We start from the raw sequence: 12,188 nt of genomic DNA, 5'->3' as shown, positions 1-12,188 counted from the left end.
TTGCTTTCTATTTTGCTGTGATATCAAATTTGGTGTCAAGAATCAGGGAATTTCAATGGTATTAGTACCAACTACCAATTTTCTGCTGTTGTGTCATCCCTGATCTTTACTATGATAATGTGTAATAACTATTCATCATAGGAGAAGAAAAATACTTATAAAGCCTTATAATAGGCAGCCACTGTTGTGAGACACATCTTATTGATACTGTAGGTGTCCACCAGAGATGCACTACACTTTGCTGTCATTTTTAAATAACGGCCACTGACAGACTCACTAGGTATCTTGCAAAAAACAGAGCTGTCAGTCTGTATTATTTATATTCATGTTGTTGCATTATGTTCCACTTTTTTTTTATAGGAAAAGGTACGTGTAGGAAGGGGGATGTTCTTTTTCAGGACATCTGAGAGAGAGGAGATGCTTTCATATGATACAAGTAAAAAGTGTGTGTGTAAACATTTTCTCCTTTAATAGGAGGCTCTAAGAATTTTTTAATGCTTAGTTGAACTAATGGATTCAAAAGGGTATTTAACAAAATGCAGGTGTGTCACTGTGAGGGATGAGGATGAAATGTGGCAGTATTACTCTTGTGAATAGCTCTGAGGGGATTCAGAAAAATAAACTACTGGCATAAAATCTCAAGTGTGTCTGGGTAACTTGAAAGAACTATGCAAGGATACATATCTGAGACATTACTCCAGATTTAAAACGACGTTACACGGACCATTTAACGTACTCACCCTCCCTCACTCTCTGCCTCTTCTGAGCTCCGAGCCTCAGCTCTGGTGCCACTGATAGCGCCCGCAGCTCTTTTCCTCCGTGTTGGCGTGGTTCTGTGTAGGGGGCTGGCTCTACGTGCTTCATCACGCCCCCTCAGCTCCTCCCTGACTTGCTCCTGCAGTGTAGGCAGAGCAATCTTCAATGCCTTCATCTCATCCTTGAGCTCAGATACACACTGGAGCAGGGCCTCGAGGCGCTCCAGCACCTCAGCCTGACCCTCTGGCAGACCTGGACCGTCCACCAACATGATGCCAGGCCCATGCTCATTAGTGCGGTTGAGGTATGGCCCTGCCCAAGAGGCTCTTCGTCGTGAACTAAAGCCCTGGTAACACATCACAGCCAAACTGACACCAGCCACTCCAGCCAACGCTCCCAGAACCAGCAACTTGCCGTCTGCCTGGGCCATCCTGGATCTCTGCAAAGATCATTAAGAAATAAAGTGTTTTAGGTCATTGATGTCAAAAACATTCAGCTTAATTTCCATATACACATACAAACAGATACAGATATTTAAAAATGGATTTCACAGATAAGACATTTTGGAGGATATAAAAAGAGAATTAAATCAAGTGCTGAAAAATAGAAAAAATTGAGATCGGGGACAAAAGCCCCAGAGATCAGAGGAAAAACTATTCTCTATCACTATTTGACTTTTTTGACTGTTTAAGTTCTGACCCAAAAGACTCACCAATGCATCATCGACGCCCAAAGAGAGCATAGCTGGAAGTAGGGGTTCAGAGGGTATGACAGTCCTCTTTATTGATTTCTTCCCTGAATCAAACATTTTTTTGTAAAATAAAGAATTGCGACATAAATTTGTCTAATTTATTAATTTTATATTTCTGTATAACATAGGTAATATATTTTTTCACAGCCTATGTGGTTGTCGGAAATGATAAGCCTGGCTCCATAGCCTACTTGCTGACCCTCAAAATACTCAGGTAACAGGTCAAAGTTAATATCGGAGAAACTGTATTTGTGGCCTACATTCTTCAGAGTTTAACTATAGTTTTAATACACCTTTAATGGAAGTGAGAGTGTTTCTGATTGACTGCAAAATGAAAAAAAAGTGTGATTCAGACTTATAAACCATAACACGCTAATTTCAGTTAATACAGAGTAGATGGTTGTAATGAAGGTATAGATGGCATTATGGCAAATGTAGTCATGTAAAAGGCTTAAAGAACGTCAGTAAAATGTACAGTTGTGTCTAAATATGCAAGGTTCTACCCACCAGATAACAACTTTTGATTTTGCATTTTAAAGGTTTCATGAATGATATAAGCATGTGTAACATAAGTTATGACTCTTTGACATGTCCTATCACTAAAGATGCTTTGAAAACATCCAAATCTTACTTTCTATATTGATAGCTTTCTAATTCTTAAATTAGTTGATGAGTCAAAGGTACAATTATTGCAGGTGCTGTCACTGCTTATTTCACTGGAAACTTTAACTTGACAGAGCCTATGAGCCTGTGCTTCTCCTCTGCAAGTCAAAGTATCTGCTGTGAATAAAGCCTTTGTAAGATACCTAAACTTTGTAAGAATAAGCATGACAAACTGGAGACACATTACATGAGAAGACATAGGATCCACATTTTAAGTTGCATTAACGACAAATTTTCCAAGCCTCCTCCATGTAAATGTACACTATATATGGAAAACTATTAACTAAAAGGAAACATTAGGTATATTCCCCTTCATTTTATTAGGACAATGTTTAAATTCTCTAGTAAAACCTGTTCTGCAGATAAATTCATGTTGCACACAGAGATATACTACATCCACACTGCAGGCTGTCTTAAATATCCAATATGTGCTCATATGTGTAATGATCAATCGTCTCAACTTTTGAAAGTGTACAAAGCATGACTATTTCAAATTCCTGATTACAAGGTAACAGGTGGTGTGTAGTGACCAGTAAAGCAATCTGATGACTAGAACATGTCACAACTCAAGGAGAAGGTCAGGGACACAGCAACGTGTGGCTCCTCCAAAAAGAAAACACTAAACTCTTATCTGTGTTTATGCATCATGCTGCCTGTGTACGTCCTCCAAATGTAACTGTTGTTGTTTAAGTCGATCCAAACGTATATACAAAGTTGGAGGAACACAGCAGGGGCGACTGTGGCTCAAGACATAGGGCAGGTCGTCCACTAACCAGATGGTCAGGGTTGAATTCCACTCCCCACAATTTTTAAAGAAAATAATCAACCCCAAATTGCCCCTTAGCCTGACGACTGTGCCACTAGTGTGCAATTGATGTGTGATTTAGCACTGCAAATAAATGTACTCGATGAATGTGCGTGTGAACCTTTATATATAGTCTATGACGTGATCAGGTGAATGGCAAACCTGCCCTGTGAAGTGTTTTGAGTGGTCATCAAGACTAGACATTTACAACAGGAGATGAATAATAGCTTTTTAAATCTTATTCTAAAAGTTGTGCACAGTAATTCTAAACTTTACTCTGTCCTGCTTTGGGTTTAAGCTCTTGTTGTTTAAGCATCTACCATAAACAAAACCCTCTATGAGACAGCAGACATTTGAATGTGTTGGTGATTTCTATCGTTGTTATTGTAAAGCGTCCTTGGGTGTCCTGAAAGGCGATATATAAACCTAAGTTATTATTATTATCATTATTTATAACAGGAAAAGAGCTGATAGCATTGATGATGGGTCTGTTCTGTGCACCAGCGTTGCAAAGTACCAAGACCCTGAAACCAAAGCAGCTAAATGGAATCCAGCCTTAGTTCATGATATAACACACACCAGAGCTTTTCATCCGACGTGTCACAATGACTGCAGAGAGAGAAGCCAACACAAAACCATTCACACTGTGTTTACAAGGAACTGGCTGCTCACCCAGCTTAGATAATTGGATCAACGCGTTTCTAAGAAGGCGCATAAACTAGGCTGCCAGCAGACACTTTTTACAACGAGAGAGTCGAGCTTCACCCTTTGGCTAAGAGCTGTTTTCATCCACACGACTGGTTCAATGAGCTGCCAGTGACCCTGCTGCTGCCACCACGGTAATGCTAACACCATCACACTGAGGCTAACACTGAAAACCCAGTCACTCACCGAGGCTATGGAGTTAAAACTGTTCTCACACAAAGCACAAGCACAGCACACATGTACACACGGTTGTTATTTTTAAATACCGACAGAACAGACGACATTAGAGACCTTACTGTGCAGCTAGCAGCCTCCTCTGTTGCTTAAACAACTCTCTCTGGTGCAACCGCCTAATGGTTCCGGGCGGGATCACGCGCCACTATGAGGGGTTCCAGTGACGTGATCTTACGCCACAAACAGCCGTTCAGTGGAATACTGACCTATATTATTATGTATTATAATAGGCCTCACTATTACGTTGTGCTACAGTATTACGTTGCCAGTGTATTATATTTATAAAAGATAATGTAATAGACACAACAATTTCCCAACTGGGATCAATAAAGTTCATCTATCTATCTATCTATAAATGTGTGTGAAATCTAGTGGCACCTTCAACACGTTTAAATCTTTTGCACCAGAATTATCTTCTTTCAGAGGAGCTCTCATCAGTCTTATCGGCGCAAAACACCAGTGAATAATCTGAGGCCAAAGTTCGAACAAGATCTACCGCAGTGCAAAGAGTTTGTTGTTAAAAAGTAGCAACATAGACATGCAATAAAAACTGTCTCTAAAGGGAGTAATATGTTGTGTTTTCCTTTTAGAATATTCCCAGTCTCATCTGCATCTGTTATAGCACATATACTTATTTCTGTCTGAGTAAACAGTATAATGACGTTTCATATTACTAAGAATACATATTATACGGCTCATAATCATAGTTCCATAATAATGAGCTCAAATAGTGACTCACCCTTTAAGATTTGCTCCTCTCTCAAGTTTGTCCCTGCAGTGGACTTGGATAGAACATTCCACAGGATTTAAGAAGTTAATAAACACATGTATTATCACATCAACCTTGGACCTGCAGTCACTGAACAAAGACCTACTCTGGCAGATTTGTATTCAACACATCACATTTGGCTGCAGAGGAGCATTAGAATGGTTAACTAGAGGTTCCATATGTTCTGTGTGTTCCACATTCACATTCAATTGTGTCCATATATCTGATATATTTATCATGTTATTGTTTATTTTTTAAACATTTATTTCTTTGTAAATGATTTTCACCAGATGCTTGAGTTTAAACACTTCCTCATATTCATCAATTCATCACATTAAAACTAAATTGTGATGAAGTATGTCTGTGGAGATTCTCAGTCATCCAGGTCATGCTATATATAGGAGGCCATCCCCTTTATTTACGGATTCCCCAAGATAACAAGGAAGGAGTCCCACTCAGACCCATCAGCAGCAGCATCAACTCGGTCACATACAACATTGCCAAATACCTAGCCACCATCCCCTCTCATCTGGTTGGTAACACCCCACACCACATAAAGAACTCGCAAGATTTGAATGGAAATTAATGGAAAATCAGACGAAACCTGACGAAATCATGGAATCATATGTCACGTATGTCACATATGTCACTTTTCACATGCATCCCCACCACAGAAGCAGTAAAGACTTCAAGGAAACAACTGCGATAGGACAATACCTTTCCCAGCAGAACCAACCTCAGTCCAGCCCACATCTGCACCCTGACCTGTGCCTGACCACTACCTATTTCCAATTTAATCAGGGCTATACAGACAAAACACGGTTGTGCCATGGGACCACCAGTGTCTCCTATAGTGGCCAATCTCTACATGGTAGAGAACAGAGGCCTGAGCTCCTTCATAGTAACCACTCTCACCCATTGGATCAGATACATGGATGACTCCTGGGTTAAAAATTAAAACACAGGAAGTGGAAGCCTTCACAAATCACATCATACAGCGGACAGCAACTTCAAATTCACTCTGGAAGATGTTAATGGTCTGGCCTTCTTGGCCTGTGCACTGAATATTGAAGGTGATGGACACCTCATCATAGAGGTATATAGAAAACCTACACACACATATCAATATTTACAATCTGACTCAAACCACCTACTGGAACATAAGCTCGGGGTTATCAGAACCCTGCACCATCAGGTTCAGTCTCTGGCCACAAAGTCAGACAGTAAAAGAGAAGGAACAAACACATATCAAAAGAATCTTAAAACATGTGGTTATCCCAACTTGGCCTTTGCCAAAACCACAAAAAGGAGAAACAGAGAGGGAGGAAAAAAAGGATCAACGGACCAACGTTGTGATCCCTTATGTTGCAGTATCTGACAAACTCAGGAGGATTTTGCAAGGTTTTGAAAGATGAGTGAAGAACGCCATCTACATCAAACTAGAGAAACCATCTTTGAACAGAGGAGGACAATACTTTAAGACACTATCTTTCAGCCACATACAATACAGTCTTGACTTCCATCCCCAGGACGTTTCATTACAATTCACACCTTAGGACAGATGACTCACAGGGGGTGGGTGGGTCAATGACTCTCAATGATCTGCAAATGACTCCCAACAAAACCAACAGCAGGGTGGGTCCAGGCCTCTAAATGACTCCTACTGAAGTTAGATACCTGAAGAAGAATGCCTCTTGGATGAGAGCTGAAACATCTGAAAGAAACTCAACCCAGTCCAGCTGACCTGTTTCTAGCTCTTGGATACATTGTGATTAATAGACTGGAAAATATTCTGTCGAACAAATAAATACATTTGTTTAAAAAAAGCACAGTGACTTAGTTAAATAAATAGTTATTGTCTCTCCCTGGGGTAACCGTGTGACTTTGCAGAAGCGTGTGAACTCTAACTGAAAGATAGAAAGGTGTACTACTATGGAAACAAGGATAACAGGGAGTTCCCTTGCATAATACGATGTGGGGATCGCTACGTGCAGTTTCGACCCTGCTCTCTGAACACAGTATTGTTCCGTAACCCACAGCCTGCATTCTGCCTGCACAGAGAACAAAAAGCCCACCTGAAACCTGGAGGCATGGCAGTGTTTAGAAAAAAAGCTTGGCCAGCGGCTGTGGGTTGGCCCCGCAGACATAGACTTGGCGATAAGGGAGGCGCATCCAGCCGTGGCCTTGCTCCCATCAGGTCAAAGCCAGCAGATAAGCAGATATTGTCAACACTATCGTTTTTATCCACCCACTATACATCTGCCTGAGCTACCACACTACAGGGGGGAAAACAGCCTCAGGTTTGCCTCTGTGCAGAGAAATAAGCCCATTACAGATGTCAAACAATACATGGGAGAAGAATCGGGGTGAAATAGGGCATCACTATCAGGACTGTACAGAGCGTGAAGCCCAATTGTTGCCTGTCAGTAATGCAGGAGTTCATGTATGAGCCGACTGCCTCAGCGGAACAAAAGCAAACCCTGTTTACAGATAGTTTAAAGATTCATTCAGCCAGAAAGATTTGGCAAGTGTTGCATAACAGAACTCACAGTATTATTTAACTATATAGTGTTTGAAGGGAACTGGAACAGTCCAACCCATAGGCCTCCAGGCTCTTTTGATTTGTATCTTGTCTGCAGGCACTCGGTGTTCTTATACTTAGGCCAAACAAGAAAATCAGCTAGTTCTTCATTCACTTACAAATATATAGAAAAGAGCAGTTTATTATCTGACGCTGCAGTATCATAGCTGAGGTAGAAGATGTAGATAACTAGAAACTTTCACAACCAACTCTTCTTTTCATTAGACTGTAACATTTAAAGTTTTTCTAAAGCAATCCCAGTTCAACATACTGAAGTCTGACATAGCAGTTCCAAAACGTTGAAAGATCAAAACATTTTGCATCATCCATATCTGAATAGATTCACTCTTTTGCAAGTAATATTAATGAGGTAGTTATGTAAAAATTTTAAATTTTCCGAAATATAAGTCATAAATACCTAAATAATATTTCTTTCTATACTTTAACCATGTCATAGACTGACAACTTTCTAACTCAGTATTAATGGAACAATCTCAAAGTCAGTTCAATAAATCTACAAACAAACAAAAGTGACATTGAATTAATAAATTAATAAAAACATTCTGAAAAAGAATTTAAAAAGTTCAAAATCAGCAATAACTTTAAAGGTCCAGTGTGTAAGATTTAGGTGAAAGGGATCTATTGGCAGAAATTTAATGTAGAATAATCCTCATGATATTTTCACTAGTTAATTTCATCTAAATTGTATGAAGTGTAGTTTTCTTTACCATAGTAATATTTAAATACTTACAATATCAATATTTACATTCAGGGGGTCCTCTCTACGGAGGCCGCCATGTTTTTTACAGTGGTACAGACTGGACAAACTAAACACCTTTTGAGTTTTTGAGACAGCTGTAGCTACCACAGGCACACACATAGACACACACATAGACACACACACACACACACACACACACATACACACACACACACACACACACACACACACACACACACACACACAAACACAAACACATCCGACCTACCTTATTGAAACCCTGTGTCCCTTGTCTGACAGTCACTGTCTTGTTAGACCCAGCATATGTTATATGTTCTGAAACAAGAATTGTTACGATAACCACATAAGAACTTTCAAATAGCGGACAAGAGTTGCATAATATTATATTTTTCAAAGCATTATTAAAATATTTGCTGTGCAATGGACATAGATGAAATATAAACTTAACTATAGGTGAATGACAGATGCAGTCAAATTTGAACTACACCAATGTGTTTCAACTCAGTTATTCATTTGACTTCACTATTATCTCAAAGCCCATGTTATACTGACATGTATGTTCAGTTGAAAACAAGGGAGTGGAGGGTTCCTATCAAGTCATTTTTATATCCTTCCAGGGCTATTCTTAGTTATTAAGCTCACACTTACCTCTCTGATGCAGCCACTGGAACTGCTTTTCTTTAGCACGGTGTCTGATGTCAGATGGTTGTGATGATGCTTCTCGAAGCTGGTTTCCAAGTCTTGAGCAGAACCGAGTCCTTGCAAGAGTAAATTTTGAAAATAACTGCCCACTGTTGCAGGTCCTTTCCAAAAAAGATGCAAACTTCAGTGCACCAGTCCTCATAATTGGAAAATCCTCAGGAGGTGCACAGACAGTTCATACAACTCGAGCAGAGAGAAGTTGCTGAATCTCACTCAAACTTGTTGCTTTGCAGCTCATATAGTTGATGCAAAATGCCTGAAGCATGTTTTTTTCCCATGCAGAATAGGAGCATGCGGTGTTTGCACTAGTTACTTTTAGTTTGTCTGGTTGTAGCTGCTCCACAGCAGCAACAAGGTTCCTTCACTAATTCTGCTTTGAACGAGGTTTAAGCTTCTTTGCTATTAGCTCAGTCACCACAAACCTGCCTGAATAACATTGTCTTGTCTTGTTGGTGAATGTGGTCATGTTAATTCTACGTGTTGAGCATTAACTTTATCCAGTTTTAGTTGCATGTTTCTAGCTGTAGTGGCGTTCGAGATTGACCTTTGGACTGTGACCACATCCCAACAAACTAGAGACACTGACTTGTCTTTTACTACAGCAAAATGTAATTTTCTGTTGGAAAGTGCAACATTACGTATCTACCTTTCTTTATCTTGACTGTGTCAGGCCTCAATGAACCAGGGCTGAGCCAGAAAAAGCTGGGTCCTACTTCAGATCTGTTTCCAAGTACTGCTGTTGTATTGCTTTGAAAGGGGGTCTTATTATTATTTGGTTCTATCAGACAGCAACCAAATAAACAAGAGCCTGTCCGGACAGACTGAAAAAAAAATCTACAAGAGTATCCTATTTTCTGCTGAGTTACTTCTGCTGCAAACTGACCGGCAAACACATGGCGACTTCAAGTGGAACTGGATAAAGGAGCTCGGTCCAGTGTTGGCGATGGGGTTGCAAGACCTAAAACATCTTTCAGAAAAAGCAAATGGTTTGAAAGTTGCCACAGTCATTCAGATAACCCAATGAGGCTACTGCTGTTGGTTCATTGAGAGTCATTGTGGGTGGTTGAAACCCCCCCACCCCCCGTTAGTCATATGTCCTAAGGTGTGAATTGTAGTGAATGGGAGTCAAGATTGTATTGTTTTTGGCTGATAGGTGGTGTCTAAAACCTCCTCCTCTGTTCAGAGATGCTTTCTCTAGTTTGATGTAGATAACTTTCTTCACTCCTATTTCACACCATCTGTCTTCCCTGGTCAAAGTGTAGACATTGTTGTCTTCAAATCAATGTTCCTTGTCCTTTAGAAGTAGGTGGACTGCTGAGTCCTGACCTGTGGAGCTGCGTTCGTGAAGGGGTTGTTTAGTTTCCCCAATGTACAGATCAGTGCATTCCTCAGAGTTTTTTTGTCTTAGGGATGGACCAGTTTCTGCCTCAGTGTGTTGGTAGGCTTGAAATGGACTGGGATGTGGTCTTTGCTGAAAATCCTCCTGAGTTAAGTGGATTTCTCCTGACCTCTCCTGTACTGTCCCATTTACATTAGGGAAACTAAATAACACTTTAACAATATTGTGACCTCATAGTCTTCGATTTCCACCCAGTTGAGTTTGCATGGATAAACTGTGATACAAATGCTTTCCATTATCAGATGAACTGGTGTCAGGTAAACCCAAACTTTGATTGGATTTGATGTTGGCGTAGCTTCCACCCACTGGCTGAACCTGCACATCATCACCAGTATCTCATTCTGTCATAGTCGATCAGAACTGTCCAGTCATGCAGGGATTTTTTTCACTTTAAAATGGAAGTGGATTTTTTGGCGAAAGGGAGAAGTGGGGTTAGACCTCTGCTTCTGATCTGTTATGGTTTTGCATTGTTTGTCTGCTTGGTGGTAATCCCTGTTGTAGTTTTTCTCCCTCTTGCTTGAACCAGTCTTTTTTTTCACCATTAATATATTTCTTTCTTACTTAGGTTTTTGACTATTAATATCTTCAATATGCTTTATTGTTATATATTTTATCTTTTCTTATTTTATGGTATCATGTTTATAAATTAATATGCCTCGACTATTCATTACATTTATACACCAGGTTTATTTATTGTGCTTCCTTGTTTTATTTGGATGTGGTAGTGGTTCATCCTCTAGTTCATGTAGTAGGGTCGTTCCACAGTTTGCTTTCTGTTCCCTGATGCACCTGCATGCTCGAAATTGATCCCTCTCAGTCTTTCATCCAAGGTAGAGGTGCTAACTAGCCCTACTTATGATGGGCCTGCTCCGTGTATCTTCAGTCTTGTGGAACAGACAACAAATGATTTATTTTAGCTAAGTTTGGTACCTATTGACCTCGGAGGAGTGAGGGCCTTTCATCAGACAATCAATTATAGGCAGAAAAAACAGCTTCTGCCTAGCATTGTTCTGAAGCACAGGCAGGTTCACCCAGGTAACAGGATATGCCTCTCTCAATGTCGCAGTGACCCAGGGCTGGACCAGAAAAACCCTTGGCCCTTCTCCAACATTGTGTGTCCATTCAGTGCTGTTTTAGAGTTCACTGGAGTCAGAAAAGCAATTAAAGACAGCCCCTGGAATTATCTGCAGTGCATTGCAATATGCAGTAGTTTAAGAGGTTCTATCGGACAACAACCAAAATAAACCCCAGCCTGTCCGGACAGACCGATTATATCTGCGAGAACATCTTCTTTTATAGGGTGAGATTCTTGTGGAGTCTCCATCCATCTTTTCTGAGATCAACTCTTTTTTTCTAGCAGGTACTTCCTGCTCCAGCTGTGGTACTTCCTGTTTCCATCTATGGTATCTGACACCATTATTTCAGGGCCTCACTGCATGTCCCTTTAAAAAAAAAAGTTCACAGGCTCAGCAGAGGACATTGGTTATAGTAAATAATAAAGTAAGTTAGTGAACAATGCTGTAAATTAAATAAATAAATAAATAGTAGACTATTGTAAAAAATGTAAAGGAAGTGAGTGGCCCAGAGGTCAAAGGTTCCCTACGTGCGGGATATTGTATACATGCTGTATATGCTAATTCAAATATATATAACCCATTGGTTCCTTTTAGTTTATATTCATGTTCATTTTGCTGCAAATCGCAAAAATTTGGTCAATTAAATATTTTGGAGATATTTTTAAAAACAAAGAGCAGTTTTGGATTAATGGATTTACTGTTTATTGTACATAAATAAAATGAAATGGACAATTTAAAGAAGAAGATATACAAAATTAAACTAGAACAGTGTTGTTCAGTGGGCCCTCTCTTTTGGTTCAACGAGCTCCTAGAGTACAGACTGCCTTACATCGCCTCACTGACCATATATAGATTGCACTTCGACATACAGAAACTACAACCTACCACAGCTCAAAGAATGGTTAGAGCGATAGAGTGGTGACCACTGGTGATTGCTTGGAAAGTCTCAGACGGACAGATTACATCAGGGACGTCTTGGTTAACGATCTCTTCCTTCCTCTCTGT

General features: G+C 40.0%; 1 protein-coding gene across 4 annotated transcripts in view; it reads right to left on the bottom strand.

Moving 5' to 3' along the window:
- LOC109635895 (regulator of microtubule dynamics protein 2) overlaps window positions 1–8,923 on the bottom strand; it is a 35,753-nt gene extending 26,830 nt beyond the window's left edge. The window contains exons 1-3 of one of the 4 annotated variants that reach the window (XM_069538892.1): window positions 8,655–8,923; window positions 8,254–8,321; window positions 741–1,195 (exon numbers count right to left, since the gene is read on the bottom strand). In XM_069538892.1, coding sequence (XP_069394993.1) covers window positions 741–1,195; window positions 8,254–8,321; window positions 8,655–8,850 — 719 coding nt within the window. In that variant the 5' untranslated portion in view covers window positions 8,851–8,923. Of the gene's footprint in view, window positions 1–740; window positions 1,196–3,971; window positions 4,089–4,653; window positions 4,793–8,253; window positions 8,322–8,654 lie in introns of those variants that run through there. The other 3 variants (XM_069538893.1, XM_020097376.2, XM_020097385.2) reach the window with 3 other exon arrangements.
- Between the last annotated feature and the right edge of the window lie 3,265 nt (window positions 8,924–12,188).

This window comes from Paralichthys olivaceus, chromosome 14 (assembly GCF_024713975.1).
Source record: "Paralichthys olivaceus isolate ysfri-2021 chromosome 14, ASM2471397v2, whole genome shotgun sequence".
Taxonomy (NCBI): Eukaryota; Metazoa; Chordata; class Actinopteri; order Pleuronectiformes; family Paralichthyidae; genus Paralichthys; species Paralichthys olivaceus.
The sequence above is the reverse complement of the archived record's forward strand: the minus strand, read 5'-3'. Positions and strand labels throughout refer to the sequence as shown.